The 17,287-nt window shown below is 43.0% G+C and overlaps 1 protein-coding gene across 1 annotated transcript in view; it reads left to right on the top strand.

The window, feature by feature from the left end:
* Window positions 1–12,804, top strand: part of PCNT (pericentrin) — a 91,015-nt gene extending 78,211 nt beyond the window's left edge. The window contains 8 exon segments of the mRNA XM_015413095.1: window positions 1,158–1,420; window positions 2,256–2,355; window positions 3,738–3,902; window positions 6,413–6,651; window positions 7,041–7,129; window positions 9,729–9,885; window positions 10,783–10,898; window positions 12,539–12,804. Of these exon segments, the coding sequence (XP_015268581.1) occupies window positions 1,158–1,420; window positions 2,256–2,355; window positions 3,738–3,902; window positions 6,413–6,651; window positions 7,041–7,129; window positions 9,729–9,885; window positions 10,783–10,898; window positions 12,539–12,555 (1,146 nt within the window). The 3' untranslated portion in view covers window positions 12,556–12,804.
* The last annotated feature ends 4,483 nt before the right edge of the window (window positions 12,805–17,287 follow it).

Below are 17,287 nucleotides of genomic sequence, written 5' to 3'. Positions count from 1 at the left end.
CCTCACATGTCTTCTCCGCACAGCAACAGACTGAGCAAGGAATAAAGAAGAAAGATGGAAACATGCAGTTCTCCAGCTCTCATTCTGTACATACCCTACCTGATCTTGTTCTCAGGCAGGCTCTTTAACATAGAAGTTATGGCTTTCTAAAGCTTCCCAATATCTTAGAGATTTTGTCTAGGCAGCCAGATGACTGTCTTTTCCACATGGCAATGGTGGCCATCAAGAGTTCAGATGTGAGAGCGCCTTCCTTTATATGTAGGTAACCAAGATGGACCTGCAAAAAAAGGTCCCTTCCATCCATGCCAAGGAATTTTACCTCTTCTGTTTTCCCCCTCTCTCATGGGTCAAAAAAATTATTTCCTGAAATTTTCCACATGGCAATGGTGGCCATCAAGAGTTCAGATGTGAGAGCACCTTCCTTTATATGTAGGTAGCCAAGATGGACCTGCAAAAAAAGGTCCCTTCCATCCATGCCAAGGAATTTTACCTCTTCTGTTTTCCCCCTCTCTCATGGGTCAAAAAATTCTTTCCTGAAATTTTCAGGAAGATACAATTTAACCCCTCAGACCCCCAGATCTGTGTGTCCCTCGTAGGTGTCAAGATTCCAGGTGAGGAGTAAGCTGACTGTTACATTGTCTCCAGACAGGATGGTTGGTACTTGGAAGCAGTGGACTCCCCCCTTCCTGCCTGACTTCCTGGGAGACAGAGAAACTTAAAACTAAAAGGGGGGGAGGGTTGTGTCAAGCCTAAACCCTGAAATAAGATGCATTCCTACACAAGAAGTAAGAGCAACCCTGTTTACTATATCTTGACAGCAGCAGCCTTCATAAGATTGAAGGTTCATACACTTAACGTCTACAGCTTGTGGATGATTGGGTATTCTTTATCATTTTATCATGCCCTTTCTCCCAACAATGGCACGCCGGGTTCTCCTCTCCCCTTTCTCCCTCTCAAAATGAACTTGAGAGGTAGGTTAGGCTGGGAGATAGTGACTGGCCTAAGGTCACCCCTCACCTTCATGACTGAGTAGAGATTTGAATCCAGCTCTCCCCTCCCCCCCCCCAAATCAAATCCAGCACTTTTAACCACTGCTCCACACTGACTGTTAATATTTATATACAGGATGTACTGCTATACTTTTTTATTTCCGATAGTTGGAACTACAGCATTGGCAGAACGCTGAGAGAATAGAGGAACTGCAACACATGCTAGAAGAATTGAAAGAGCAGGAAAGGCATCTTCAGGTTCATAGAAATCAACACAGACTTCCTTCACATCTTTCAAAAAATAGTACCACCAACATATCAGTTAACACAGCACTGCTGCAAATGGAACAGCAGAAGCTAGAAAACATCAGAGGGCAGTTGCTCCTTGCTGCTACTTACCTTTCTGAGTTTGTGTATAAAAGTATAGACAGGTAAGGTTTCTTTACAAGGATATTTCTAATGAAGCAATGTTCCTGTTTCTAGTTCGGAAATATATTCTACAAATTTGGGAAAGATTGCTGTTGTGATTCCAGAGGGGTAGCTATGTTTGTTTGTTGAAGCAACATTAAACAGGATTCCAGTAGACCAGATTCTCCAAAAAGTAGGCCTTTGTTAAGTCAGAATTCACTCCATCAGTTGTGAATTATTGTTTCCACTGCTTACTAACTACATGTATATGGGATCAGTGAAAACATCAGTTTTTATTTGAGAAAAATTAAGAGTCTTGATTTTTAAATGCTGTATTTAGATTGGTGTAGAACATGATTTGCCAGCATTGCTTGAAAAAGTATACAGATGTATTCATACAAGATAACCTTTTGGGATGTGGTTGGTTTGCACTTGTTTTTAATGGCTGATTAAACTTCATTCCTATAAAGTTCGCATACTACCTGGCATGCTGTAATTTAGCTGCAAAAGTGTTGCTGTAATGATGAGTACTGGGGCTGCAGCACTGGAGGAGGTGAGGGATAAAGTTCCCGTCATCTGGACTTAAGCCAAGGGGGAGGGAACTATCCGGTTGGTGAAACGGCACAAGTGAAAAAGTTAATTCACTTTCTGTAATCAGGCTTTTAGGCAACTAAATTATGTGTCAGCAATCGAGGCACATATCACTCACGTGCATGTAACTTGGCCCTCTGTTTTATCATGCCTTCATTCTAAGCAATTCAGACTGCACATATACGAGGTCCTAGACCTACTGCAGGAGATGACTGCCTATTCTATGGGATAACCACTTAATCAGTCTTTCTGGTCTGTATTTAATAGAAGACTTAACTGGCCTGCATTAAATGATGAAACCATTTCAACCTTGTTGCATACACTTGAGGATCTGAAAGCAGAATTACTGACTTCTTCCAGACCTTTGGTAAGAGAATTCATTTTATTTTGATACAGTGCTACAGTGTGGAGGGTTTTTAAAGAGGAAAAGTAATTTTCCTCTTTCAATTTTCAGAGGCGAAAGAAGAGCTTATCCTAAGTATTTGTCAGCTGTTTCAAAGCTTTCACATCTTGCTTATGATTGCTACTGTAGATGTGTTGCCTGGATCAAGGCATTTTGCATTTCAGTGGCGGCCCAGTTCTTCTGTAGAAGAATGCAGGGAAATAGCCATGGTGTAAGATCTTTTACTCAAGACAGCAGCCTTACGATGCACTCCTGTGCAGAGCTACTCCAGTAAATCCGTGGATTTCTATTCACTGTGACTGTAAGTTCTGGGAGGTGGTCTTAAAATGTTATCCCTTGTCTCTTAAAATCACTTCCTGGTAGCAAACTGCCTAGAATGTATTTAGAATTTTGATGGATAATTTCTATGCTTCAGTCACAGGACAGGTTTAGTCCTGTGCCCACTTTCATGTCTAAGGTTATCTGTTCCATATAGATCCCTTGGGATTTTTCTGCTTTCATGTCTAAGGTTATCTGTTCCATATACGGTAGATCCCTTGGGATTTTTCTGTCTGAGCATTGGACAACATAGGAATAGCTTAAGCAGGCAAGATTTACAGAAGTGATGAATATGCACAAGACCATGATGTTTCAGAGCGATTCAGCATCGCCTACTGAATATTGCCTTTCCAAGGGGACACGTGTTAGGCCTTGGGGTACCTTCTTTACTTGCAGTATACTCCTCATGAGCTTTCTTGTCTTAGAAATGTATCTAACATTTTCCTGTGCCAAGTCATCCTCTGGTAGAAGGGTCTTCCTACAGCTGTTGTGGTTCCCCTTGCTGCTTGATCTTCTACAAGCAAATGAGCAGGGGAAAGTAGATTGACTTCAAAGTTCCTTTCTGCCTAGTATGTGGGAGAGCAGACAGACCCTCCTCTATTCTTTTCTAGGGGAGGGCTATACAGTTGGGTTTGTGTGGGCCGCTGTCACCTTTAGGACATGTTAGAAGAGAATCCCCAGCTGAAAAGCGCCTTTTTTTCCTGTTGCAGATCATCTGTAGTGGTTGCATTAGCTTTTCCAATGGACTGGGAGTGGTCTCCTCACTTGACGGGGCATCGATTTACTTTGCTGGTCTTTTGACTGAACAGAGTGTAATGCTTGGCTGCCTGCTGATCTACATGCTCAACAGAAAGGAGTTTCATAAGCCAGCTGTCCAGTTTGCCTTCCAGCTGATTAAAGCACCATAAAGGGCTTTATCGGTCTTTTTTTTTTAACTTGAAGGCTGCTGAATGACTATTGTATTGTACCTTATTATACTGTACTTTAAGAAATGTTAGCAGATTGTTTTTTTTTTAATGTAATGTTAGGTCACACCTACGTGCATTATGAACTCTGTGCGGGAATCGGAACGAACTGCGTGGCCGCAAGAGAGAGCTGTTTCCCAGGATGGCTTGAAAGCTCTAGAATGTGAAGTAACGAATACTAATCCTGTGTCTGAAAATAAGCCAGCCATGGGTCCCTCCAACCTGAAGGTATTTTATTCTAATGGAACTTTAAAAATAAATAAATTGGTAGCAGCAATAGGTTAGGGAACACAGTTGGGCTGCCATAAGACTGTGTGGATTTGGAGTATAGCAGGAACAGGAAAAACACTGTTTCTGGGTCTGAGGACTCCTTGCTGTCTCATAAGTGCTTTCTGTAGTACTTTCAGTATCGCTTTCACCTCATTGCCCCTGTATCTTCCTACACCAGCGGTGGCCAAACTGTGGCTCAGGAGCCACATGCGGCTCTTTCAAACATATTGTGCGGCTCCCAGCAGGGCAGCTGGGGAAGCGAAGGGGAGGCATGTCTCCCTTCCCTGATCGGTCTTCCCTTCCCCAGCCAGTGTTCCCTTTCCTGGGTAGGCTTGAGGCAGGGGGGAGCAGAGAAAGAAAGCAACTTTAGCTTTAAATGTGTTCTCAAAGCCCCGCCCCCTACAAATGTCATTGGACAACTAAATATCATGATCAATATCTATTTTCACCCCTTTCGTTTTTATTTTTGGCAGTCTCACGTAATGTCAATCAAAAGCAGATCTTCGTGATTTTCAGTAAAAACTTTCGTTTTTATTTTTGGCAGTCTCACGTAGTGTCAATCAAAAGCAGATCTTCATATTTTTCAGTAAAAACGTGTGTCATGATCTGGGCTGTGCCACCAGAGGCCTACTAGGCCCAGGGAGCCTGGCTAGCAGTAGGTGAGGCTGGGTCTACAACTCCCAGAAGCCCCTGATCAATTTTGGAGCCAAAATTGACCAATAGGAAAAGAGGAGGGCTTGGAATAAAAGATCTGGAGCAGCAGGAAAAGCTGTTCTTCTTCCCAGGGAACAGAGCCAGGAGAGACTGCTATGGGGGAGAGACCCTCATCCTGAGGGGTTAGTAGTCTAGTGCCACTTGGAATAGTGAGCTAGGGACAGTATATATTTAGATGCGTTAGGGCATTTGATTTCTTTTCACCCACTTACTGTTATATTTCTGCACCTTGTTTGTTTGACCACTTATAAAATAAACTATATTCCTTGTTGTACTCTGCCTGTTATTCGTCCAAAAGGGAGGTCTAAAGGACTTGGGAGGGTTCTCTGGGCCTTCTCAAGGGAGCCTGGAACCAGAGTGGTGGCAGCGTTAGGTGACACCACACCTGAGTCGTGACAATGTGTAGTATTAGTTCATGGCACACGGCTCTCAAACATCTGACTTTTTTTTTATGTGGCTCTTACATTAAGCAAGTTTGGCCACCCCTGTCCTACACTATCCTTTCTGCTGGTAACCTATGTACCTGAACCAAAAGTTCTTCCTTGCCTTCCTGATCACCGAAATGCACTCTCAAGTGAAGAAATCTTAATTGGAGAATTGTTACTTTACTTGATTAGTTGGATAGTTTGCATAAATTTGGTATGTGCTTTAAATTAAGATTTCTGATGAAATATTTTTTAGTTGAAGGAACTTGCTCCATGTTACAATAGGGCACTTCTGATTCTGTCTCTGGCAGGCAAAGATCATCCACAGCAGAAACTAAATTGACATTTACAAAACATAATAAAGCTAAAAATGTAGGTGTAGTTCTAAATACTCATGTAAGATGTGATTCATTCCCACTCACATTGGCTTTAATGGAATTTGATACCATCCATATAAAAAATTAGCTGGTATTGAAATGATTTAAGGTTCATTTACAAAGAGCTTCCTGCTCTGAGTTCTTCCAATGCGGTACTGTGGAATTTCCTGGGCAAGTAGTAAGTACCTTAGGACTAGGGAGCATTTAAATACTGGGCATTGAATAGTGCTGTGAACATGCATCTTGCTACACCAACACAGTATCCCACAAACGTCAGCAAAAGTTTTTTAATTGCTTTTTAATTAATGGCAGGCTGTCTTTATGGCTCCTTATTTACTTTGAATGTGGTTGATAGAGATGCGGATCCCTCCATCGATCTTTCTTGTATCTCAAATGGAGCCTTTCCAAGCCAAGGGGAATGAGGAGTCTGGGGCTCGTGTAATGGCCAATTAATCAAGGTCATTACCCTTCGAAAGCGTAAAGTTAGTTTTCTGTTGATCATATGAGATGTAAAAATCTGGAAGGCCTTCCTGTTTTGGATTTGTGAAAAAGGGGTGGTAGTTACCGTATTTTTCGGACCATAAGACGCACCTGACCATAAGACGCACCTAGTTTTTAGAGGAGGAAAACAGGGAAAAAAATATTTTTTTTTTTTTTTTTGTAAACCAAATTTTTTTTTCTTAGAAATCAACCTTTAGAATTAAACCATTTCATCCTTTCCATTGTCTTCCCCATTCCCATTTCCTCCCCTCCCTCCAGTGGCTTCCCGCAATGCTTCCCCCCCTACTCCACATGTAGTTTTTTAATGCCAACCCCCCCCCCAAAAAAAAACAAAAGCATCCCTTCCATAAACTGCTAACAAGCTGTATATTGACAAAATGTTTCAGTAAATTGTCTTTGTAACTAGTTTTAATGATTTGTTTAAATTTATTTTTTGGTTTGGCTGTTTCAGCTTCAGAAGTTATATAGGAAGTATTTGCGAGCTGAAAGCTTTAGGAAAGCTCTCATTTATCAGAAAAAATACCTTCTGCTGCTTCTGGGTGGATTTCAAGAATGTGAGCAAGCAACTTTGTCCCTGATAGCTCGTATGGGCATCTATCCATCCCCTCCAGATCTTAACTTCTCTGAATCACGGAGCCGTTCTTTTACGAAGTTCAGATCTGTTGTTAGAGTGATCATTGCAATATCAAGGTAAACTGCCCTTAGTACTATATCATTATCAACCAATTCTTTTCTGTTAAATATTACAGTAATTATTGATCTCTCTGTTTTTTAAGGAAAGATTTAAAAAAATCTATAAATTCTATTGAACCAATAGAGTTGAAATGTTCAATGAAGCTCCAATCTATATTTGTTTTGCTTTATTATTCCATTCTTTCTCAAAGGGACGTGGTGGCTATATGATTATGGGACATAAAAATTTTGGGCTGCACTTCTGAAAACACATTAGATGCTCAATTCTCTGCAGCAATTTGTGCTATTTATTTTACAGCATTTATAATCTGCCTTTCTCAAAAATGCTCATGGTGGATATCTAAACTATGTTGCATATTAAGTTAACTCTCTCTTCTCCCCGCCAGGTTAAAGTTTCTGGTGAAAAAATGGCATAAAGTAAGTAGAAAAGAGACGCCATCAGAAACCCTTTCGCATAGGACTGGACATAACTCATGTAAGGATTTCTTATGCTTGTATAATTCTGGGGATGTATTTGGTAATTCTTCTTTAGGCATGTGAGAACAAGATTAAGTAGTGAATTCATAAGATATATACTTGTTTCTGTTACCTCTGTACTCCTAGATAAATGGTATGAGATTTTATTATACAGCATATAGTCAAAATGTCTAATTACTAAGAAAACAAGAAGACATTAGCCACTGAAATCTGGAAAGACATTCTGTTCATCTGGATGCTGGTGCAGAAAGCAGGGTACTGAAAGCAGTCATAAGAATGCAAGAAGAGCCATGCTGGAGAAGATTAGGAAGGGAACCCATGCGTGTTTAAAATTACTTTCCTTCTCTCCCCAATCTGGGGAAGGGAAAGAAAGGCATTTAAACATGCCCCACCCACTTCCCCGATTTTCTCCGCAAGGAAGGAGACATGTTTGCATGCCTGGGTTCCCTGCCTGATCTTCTCTTGTCACACAGCCCCCAGTTGCATCAGGATGTGGCCAAGCTCTGCTTGACGGACTGGCTCCTGAAATGCCCCCCCCCAACTTAGGTTTTTCTCAAGGAATATTAGAGGTCCTGCTTCACTCTAGGAAACTCTCCACCCGCAACTCCTACACTAGGGAGTGGGGTAGATTTGCAGGTTGGATTATGAGCAAGAGTTTAATCCCTCTTCTAGCCCCTTACCCTTAGTTTCAGAGTACCTACTATCCCTTAAGAACGGAGGCCTTGCCCCCTCCCTCAGTTAAGGTGCACCTAGTGGCCATTTCGACCTTCCGCAAGTTTGTGGATGGAGTCTTGGTCTTCTCCCATCGCATGTCCAAGCAATTCCTGAAGGGCGTCTGTAATGTTTGCCCACCAAGACCTCGTGTAGTGCCCCAGTGGTCCCTCTCCCTAGTTCTTTCCTAGCTGATGCTAGCCCCTTTCGAGCCTCTGTCCAGTTGCTTCCTGCCCCTCCACTCCCTTAAAGTGTGCTTTTTAGTTGCAGTGGCTTCTGCTAGGAGGGTAGGAGAATTGGCTGTGCTCAGGGAAGATCCTCCTTTGCTTTGACCGAGCTTCAGAGTTCCTTCCTATCTTCTTTACATATGTCACAGCCTGTCTCCCTACTCGCATTTCCCTCAACCCCTATTTCCCCAGCAGAAAAGGCTCTACGTGGGCTAGATGTCAAAAGGACTTTATTGTATTACCTTCAGCGCACACGGTCCATTTGAAAGTGCCATTCCTCGTTCATTCTGGGTCTTAGAGCACTTGCAGACGCTAAACAAACCTTGTTCAAACGGATTGTTCAAGCCATCAAACTCTGCTATGACCATGCTAGCACTGGCTCTCCAGGCCCACTCTTCCACAGCTTTTCGTAGAGCTCTTCCACTGCACGAGGTCTGCAGAGCAGCCGCTTGGTCGTTGGAGGACCACCTCTATTCAGCATCATGCAGTCGACGCAGAGGCAAGATGGGACGAGGCAGTAGGCTGAGCGGTCCTGCACTCCTCATTTTCCTAGAGCTCTTCTCCCACCTCCTGATGAGTAGCTTGGTACCTCTCCCGAGTGTGGGACTGCACGAGAAGACCAAAGATGAAAACAGGGTTGGCACGTACCTGTAACTGCTGTTTGCCAAGTTGTCTTCTGTGCAGACACACATTCCCTCCCTCCTACCCCACTGGGAGCTCTCTCTCTCTCTGGCTGGCTTCACCACAGGGGTGCTCGGACGTGTGGAAGGACCGAGGGAAAATAGTGTTTCTCTGTGCTCCGGCATGCTCTGGGGATTTGTGGAGTGGAGGGGGTGCCCTTCCTACCCTTAGAAGCTAGACATTTCTCTCCATTGGCAGGCCTGCACAAGGGCAGTCCCCAATGTGTGCCTGTACAGAAGATAACTTGACAAATAGCACTTACAGGTAAGTGCAACCATGTTTCCTTGTAAGTCCAGGGGTCATTTTGTAGAAAAGGAAGTGCAGGAGCTCATTAGCATAACTTATTTGCCTATGCCACACACCCGGATATCGCCGGAAGTGTGTCAGAAGGCAACACCCAACGCTCAGGCTCCACTGGACTGTTTTGGATTGCTAGCTATTGGGGGGTGGGGGGACACGTGCAGATCTGCCCTAGCAGAGGAGGGAGAGCTTGTACCTGAATAAAACTTGGTCTTAAAGGTGCCACTGGACTGTTCTGGACCGGGGGGCCAGGGGGGGGGGCTCTGCAACTTACCTGGCTGCTTCTTGCTCTGACTGAGGGCTGCGGGGAGCAGGGGGTGGGGCTTGTTGCATGTGCCCGCCCCCTGGGCTCTTTACTGCCGTAGCTCCGCTCCTGTGCGTTCCTGCAAGAAATGACCCCTGCTTGTAACTATTTGGAGCTAATAGGCTGTTGAATTGCCATGTATTTCTGTTACAGGTTTTATGGCATGAATATCAGCCCATATATTAAACACTGTTTTACTCTGTTTTATTCATTTTTAAACATACATATCATTCCCTACATAACAGAACTCTCAGCTATTGACCACATTTTTGGCGTTTTTCTTAATCTGCTTTTGCACATATCTGTCAAACCTCTCAGGTAGAATGCAGATATAAACAAGCGAACAAAACCAATATACCATTTGTTCAATCCAGATCCCAGAGGTAAAATAGAAGTAATCAAGCAACCACAACCTTTCTCGGCTGTTGATACATCATCTCCTACAACTCGCGAAACTGGATGCGGCAACAGAAACATCATCGTGAGACCTGGGAGCATTTTGCTGAAATCACCACCTCACGTGAATGCCCGGTTAGTAGAGGTTTTGTCCTATCTATCTCTTTCTTCTGCACAGTTTTCCTAAAGCAATACGTCTGCCTAAGTGATTCTCTAAATACAACACATGTTTACATTTTGAATGGTCTTTTAGCATCAGAAGATTAGCTCAACCAGCTGTTCTCTGTACGAGCAGGGAATAAATGCCTTCCCCTGCCATTCCTTGTCCTCCCCCCTTCACAGCTGGTATTCAGTGATGCGTCACCTGTGAACTGAACAGTTCCATTGAGCCATCAAGGCTAGTAGCTACTGATAAGACCTATTCCCTGTGAAACTGTCTGATTCTTTTTAACGGTACTGGCTCTCTCCATATGCTGCCGTGCTAAAGTCTGTAAGTTGTATGCGTTGAGTGAAGAAGCACTTCGGCCTGTTCAGAATCTACTGTCAATCAGTTTCATTGCACAGAACGAGTGTTACGGTAAAGGAAGAAGAAAAATTCTCTCGTTTGCCCACACCACGAGCAGTTTTAAAAGATGTTCCCCTTTTTAGTCATCTTCATTCTAAACTAAAAAGGCCTTAAGTCTTTGAAACTGCCTGGTCGGATAGAAGGCTACTAACTTTAGAGAGGAGAAGAGCAACTATTAATCCTCTCTCTGGTTTGGGAGGGGGTGTGGCGGAAGAAAAGCCAAGCAGTCATTTTCTGTGAAAGGAGAATGAAATTTAGTGAACAAGTATGAAACTCGTATTACTGATTGCATCTCATATGCTGTAAATTGGGCATTTGCTCAGTTTCGGAAGCCATAGTTTAGATCATAGCAGTATCTTAAAATGTTCTTTTTATGCCTAAATATTGTTCTTTTTGTGCCTGTTCAGTGTTCCTGGCGAATTGTGCTTATTTGAACATTGGAATCTTGTTAATGTTCTTATTTTTAGATCATCCATGTTCACTAGCTCTTCCTCTCAGGCGTCATCTAAGGATCCTGAACAATCAGCTGAATACATTACTTATTTGGAGGCCATTCTTCAAAGACTAGGCATGATCATGCCAGGTAACATACATGCATTCTGCAGCTTGGTTTGGGTTTTTTGTCTCAACTCGTGACTCACACTCCTGTACTGACGTAAAGCCTGTTCCCGCACAGTCTCTGAATTTCTTTCCATTGTCTGTTTATGGGTCATCAAAGAAATTAATTGAGATTGCCTGTAATAATGTATAAATGAGAGTTTTTATAACATCAACAGTGCAATCCTAAGCAGAATGATGCTCTTCCCGACCCATTGACTCCAAAAGACTCGGAAAGGGTGTCAGTCTCTTTAGGATTGCATTGCGAATGTGCTTAAATTGAATGTTCTGCGAATCAGATCTTTTAATATAATCTGTAGAGGTTAGGGGGGAAAAAAGAATCAAAACCCTCCTATTGTTTGCATTTTATTTCCAGCTTCCTAACTTTTTATTGAACTGGACTGCATTTATTCACAAGCCAGCGTATTGAAAGCACCAGCAGACAACATATGTAACACTCCCTCAGAGTGGAATGATGTAAATCAACCCATGCTGAGTACGATTTGCAAAACAGGAATCTTGATTTAGATCTCTAATTTAAATTGGACCTCTTTACTTGCTGCGATTCAGAAGCATGACTTGGGCTCCAGCACTCCATGGTTTGACCACATTTGGGTTGGATTACTGTAATGTGCTTTAGGTGGAACTGCTGTTGAAAACTGTTCAGAAACGTCAGTTGGTCTATCATGCAGCAGCCAGGATATTGTCAGGGCTGGGCTACAGGAATCACGTCACTCCGATGCTGGAAAAGCTGTGCTGGGAGCCCGTTTGTTCTTGGGCATAATTCAAAATGCTCCCTATTACTATTAAGACCCTAAGCAGCTTGGGACCAGGGTACTGGAAGGAGGACTGCTTCCTCCCATAATGTCGAGTCCACCTGTTAAGATCTAATCAAAACTTGCTGTCTGTGCCCCTACCGGAAGAGGTAAGGCAGGTGCTGACCAGAGATACTACAATCAAAAATATTTTTTCACTCTTGTACTATAAAGCTTGATAAGGTTTCTTTCTAACTGTCTTAGCATGCTTATATTACATGCTAACATGCTTATATTACATGCTAACTGTCTTAACATGCTTAACATGCTTATATGTTGTAACTTGGTACTAAAAAAGATATAACGGACCTGATATTTTAAAAAAATTAAAAATCTACTTTAAAAATTTTAAAAATCTGGGTAGAATATGACATTTAAATTTTGTTCAACTCAACAACTTTTATCCATCCTGCATTAAACACCGTGTTTCCCCGAAAATAAGACAGTGTCTTATATTAATTTTTGCTCCCAAAGATGCACTAGGTCTTATTTTCAGGGGATGTCTTATTAAGAAGAATACGGTACACTCTGTCAGGGCAGAGCGAGCAGCAGGCGGCAGCTTGTCCTGGCGGCAGCGCGGGCTCTCTGATTAAAAGAGGCCTCGCACTTCCTGTCTGCTCCGGGGGGGCCTTATTATCGGGGAGGTCTTATTTTTGGGGGATGCCTTATATTTCAGTGAGAGGCAAAACTGTAAGTAGGTCTTATTTTCGGGGGATGTCTTACTTTCGGGGAAACACGGTATATGCTATGTCCTTAAACTATTAGATGATGATATTAACTTGAATTTGTATCCTTTTGGGACAATCTCCAGAACCAGAGAAGCCTTAAAGGTGACCAGAACTCGTCCTGGGTCTTCCTGGAAACTGCAGCCACTGGAGGCTATTCCTTTCTCCGCCAACGAACATCCGCCTTGCACAAGCAGCACACCTGCGTGCTCGGTTGAATAAAATGCTCTGAATATCTGTGCAATAGTTTTGCATCAGAGTTTTGTACAAATGTTTTCTATAATGTTTTTTATACTTCGGGGGGGGTAGTGACTGTTCTGATTGAAAACAGTGCTTCACTATTTTATTTGAAAATAACTAATGCTGGCTACGACAAGCTAGTATAGCCGTATAACTGTCAATGTTCTTTTTACTGAAGAATTCGTGAACAGTTATTAAAAGACTGGTAAAAATTTTATGCAGTACTATGTTGGTTGTGTCTGTTCCTGTATTATTTTCATTATGTAAGTTGCTGTTTTGCTGCTTGCGGAGAAGAAACACAAATTTAGCTAAACAAACAAAACTCCTTCAGCCTTGTACTTAGCCTCATAGCCAGGAATTTTTAAGCCGGGGGGCATTTAAATTCCTTAGGGGGCACTGGCCAATAAAGTCAATATAATGATTTAATTCACCAGCCTCCCCCCCCCCCTCAACTTTCCAGCGGGGTGAGGTGAAATTGAGGCAGATGGGTCCCTTACCTTCCCCCAAACAGTGTATCTTCTGTGCAGGCACACATACCCTCCCTCCTGCCCCACTGCATGCTCTGGCTTTCATGGCATTAGAGGTACTGAGGGTGGGGGGTGTTGCTGCTCAAGAGCACATGGTCCCTGGGCAGGAACAAGCCTCTGACTCTGGCACGCAGTGCCCCCTGGAGGCATTTAGCTGTGAAGACCTATTCGATGGCAGGCCTGCTCATTTGTTATTTCTATTTATTTATTTGATTTATATACCACCCTCCCCGCAAGCACCTGCACAGAAGATATTCGATGAATAGCAGTTACATATAAGTGCAACTTTGTTTTTTCAAGGCTGCGTGTACACAAGAAACCAGACCTTGGTAAAATATATGAAGGTTTATTAAATGTTTTAAAGAATAATACATTTTTAGACAACACAATCTCTACAGTCCTGCAGGAAGAAAATAACAAAGCTAACTTTTCTAGCTGATACTTCAATACCCGGTATTAGATGGCACACCCTTTAACCATCAAAGTCCAAGCAATAGGCTCAAGCGTTTTCTATGTAGCTATCCATTGCAGTGGAGCCTCATAGTCATAGCCACTGTCCTGTTGTATCCCAAAGTTAGCAAGGCTTTCCTCATGCCTGTGGCTTAGAGTCTTTTGCCATCTGGTGTCAGGTGGACCTTCATATCCAATCAGGGTGTTTGCTTGCTGGAACCCTCTAGAAGACAATGACACTGCTCCTGTCTTCCCCCTCCTATCTGGCTACAAAGTTGACCACAGGTTCCCAAGATTATCCAATGACTACTTTCTTGAATCTGGCCTTGAAAGAGATAAGGATGGGGGTGTAAGCAGGGAGGCCCAGTAATGATACCTGCAGGATGAAGTAGGCCCACTAGTATTCACATTAACCCTTGGGAGGAAATCAGGGTGCTTTGGCTCACAGACTGGATCAGAAAGAACAAACTAACAGCAAAATTGTTTGGCATTACACTCAGTTCAGCTCCATCTTATAAGCACAGGTACTTCCCAAGACACAGACAAAGGTATCAACAATCAAGGCCCTATCAATTTTCAGATTAGGAACCAAAACCCCGTGCCCCAAGAACAGTGTTATCAGCCCACCTGTAGCCAACATTCTCAAAGTGGGAAGCAAAACACGCAAAGAGGGAAGAACATTCTTAAGGGTGCACTGGTTTCCTGACTGGGAGTAGAAAAGTTATTTTTTTGAGTGTTTAACACAATTATCGTCTTCATGGTCTCTGTGCATCAATTTAGATGTGCCCCGAAAGATTTAGAACTTAACCATTGTTTTAGCAGCCAGTTTTCATGAAAGCCCTGTCGCTTGTCTGTGTATAGGAGGATGACAAGTCCGCAAGGACACTGGCTAATCTCTTTCCTGTTTCTATTGACAAACCTCTGAAGAACATCTGCATTTTTGTCCAAAGCAGACAAGAGGCACATAATATGCTCCCTTAGAACAAAAAGAAGAGAGAAAAGGGAAAAGTGTTGTTTAGCCATGATTGAAATTCCAGTCTGGCTTCATGGCTGGACAAAGAAGCCATGGCTGTTCCAGTTTGATACAATCAACTATTCTATGTTAGTAACTCCTGGCTGTTCCATTTTCAATAGGAGGCTTCCCCTTCCTTTTGTTCTGCCAGTATTCTTTGCTGTAACCAGGGCTTTTTTTGTAGAAAAAGCCCAGCAGGAACTCATTAGCATAACAGGCCACACCCAACAGCAGGAACTCATTAGCATAGTAGGCCAGATCCTGACAGCACAGCACATTAGCATAGTAGGCCACACCCCCATGTCACTGGGAGTGTTGTCATCCAGCCACACCCACCTTTTGCTTCTTATTCTGTTTACCTTGTTTGTTGTCAAAACCCAGGGCTTTTTTTGTAGCAGGAACCCTTTGCATGCTAGACCACACACCCCAAATGTAGCCAATCCTAAAGAGTTTCTGCTGTTAGGTGTGCCCTATTATGCTAATGAGTTCCTGCTGGGCGTGGCCAACTCAGGAACCAGCCGGAACTCCGTTCCTGTGCGTTCCTGCCCAAAAATAGCCCTGGCTGTAACTGATTTTTGCACCAAGCGAGTCTTCGTAGTTCTGCTTTCATCTTAAGACTTGACAGTAGCTGTTATCGTGCCACAAGACCTGTTAGTCTTTTCCTTTGCCAGTCTTGCCCCTCTCTTCATTGCTTAGCTAATCCAGCCTGAAGTAGCATTCTGGTGAACTTCAAAGCTTGCGCATCGCTTTGTGATTTTCAGTTGGCGTGTTAAAGTATTCTTTTACTGTCTCCGTATGTAAATGTTTCAGTAACTTCTTTGTTCAAAAAGACTTGAGGTCAGTAACACATGATGACGAAGAAGATGGTCATGCTTCATGTCCAGCACGGTTTCCACTGATGCTTTGTAACCCTGTAACCCTGTACGATGGATCACTAGAGTTCAAGGTAGGCAGCGGTGTTTAAGGCTCAGATTGCAAACGGGTCCTGAGATCACAGCCATTGTGAGATGGCATTGTCTGGATAAAAAAAGTCTCAGAGTGTGTGGCAATGGCTGATAGTCCCTCTCTGGTCCTTTCCCCCAGGGACTGCAGGTGCACATACTATAGATCATGGCTGACTGTTTTGGAAGCCTTCTAGTGTGTTGGTGGTGGTAGCTATTTTGCATAAAGTTGCACAACACCCTTTCAGGCAGGGCATCTGCAGATGGAGGCTTTCTTGGCTCTGAAGAGTTAGAAGCAGGTAGCAACACAATGGTAATCGATGAAGGACAGGTAAAAGTGTAAGCTGGCGATAACTTTCCAGGGGTGGGGGTGGGGAGTGCTGCAAACAAAGATAACTCTGTGACTCAAAAGAGGGCTGCAAATGTCTATTTAGGAACACAATTTCAAAAATGGTGACTTAATGGGACCCACCCTCCGCCACGATGAAGGAAATAGATATACATCATATATGGTTTTGCGTTTGATGGAGAAAAGGTGTTAATGCGAAGCCTGGAGTTGCTTAATTACAGAGGGTGAGTTTAATAGTAGACTTTAAAGAGAACTAATTTCAGGCAACGAAACGTCCTCATGATGGGAGTGTTTTGCAAGGGATAATGATTTTAGCTCGCCATTAACCTGTCTGAAATGAATATGAGGCATTTTAGAAATGAGGACAGTTGGGATTGTGTTACACCCGAGCAGCATTAAATTAGTCTGGCATTATTTCTGTCTTTTGAAGCAAACCGTACGAAATGAGTTTGAATTCAGAAATAGGAGAACGGGACATTCTGGCTTCTAGCACCATCTGTGAAGAGATAAGACAACTGCTGGGAACAAGGCAACAAGGATTAGTATTCAACAAGTGGGGACTTTTTTTTTTGGTTGCAGCCCCTTGGCCCTTCACTGGCGGAAGAAAGTCTTGTTAGAAGCCCAGCAGTTCTTGCCGGCAGAACTTTTACTGTCTATTCGTCAGGTTATTATTTATTTATTTATAATTTATTGTGCAAACCTTTGTCCACCAACCAGCTTGTAAATGGCGTTCCACAACTGTGAGGAAATCTAGAGACTCACCCTCAACCAATGCTCCCTCTAAGCTGTGGAGTCTTGTGAGCAAATATTCTACTTTGTGAGCTACTGGCATTAAAGTTGTGAACAAGTGATTTGGCTACTTGCATAAATTAGTTTACTCTGGAGCCATCCTTCCTGAGCAAAGACAAAAATGTGTGAGCCGGAGGCTAAAAAACTGAGCTAGCTCACACTAACTTAGCTTAGAGGGAACACTGCCCTCAACCCCCTAATGTTATTGTGAAATCTAGTTCAGGGGCTGAGATCCAGGCAGCTTAACATGCAAGTGGAAAACTTCAGCACATGGTCAAGGATGTGATCACTTTATACACAAACACATGTGCAACATTCCTGCACAGCTGGTGAGAAGGGGAATGCAGGGAGAAGAAATAAAAACTGTATACGTGGTCCTCCTCCAGAACCCGGACAGAAAAAAGGATTTTCTTTTGGAAGAAAAACTTCAGGTAGTTACTTGTGTTATGTATGTGTTTATTGGCACTCTGAGAACTCAGGTTGAAAGAGCTGTGGTATTTTGAAACCTCTTCAGGGGCATTGCACTA

Source organism: Gekko japonicus, unplaced genomic scaffold, assembly GCF_001447785.1.
Source record: "Gekko japonicus isolate JY-2015 unplaced genomic scaffold, Gekko_japonicus_V1.1 scaffold3126, whole genome shotgun sequence".
Taxonomy (NCBI): Eukaryota; Metazoa; Chordata; class Lepidosauria; order Squamata; family Gekkonidae; genus Gekko; species Gekko japonicus.
This window is presented reverse-complemented; position numbering and strand designations above follow the sequence as displayed.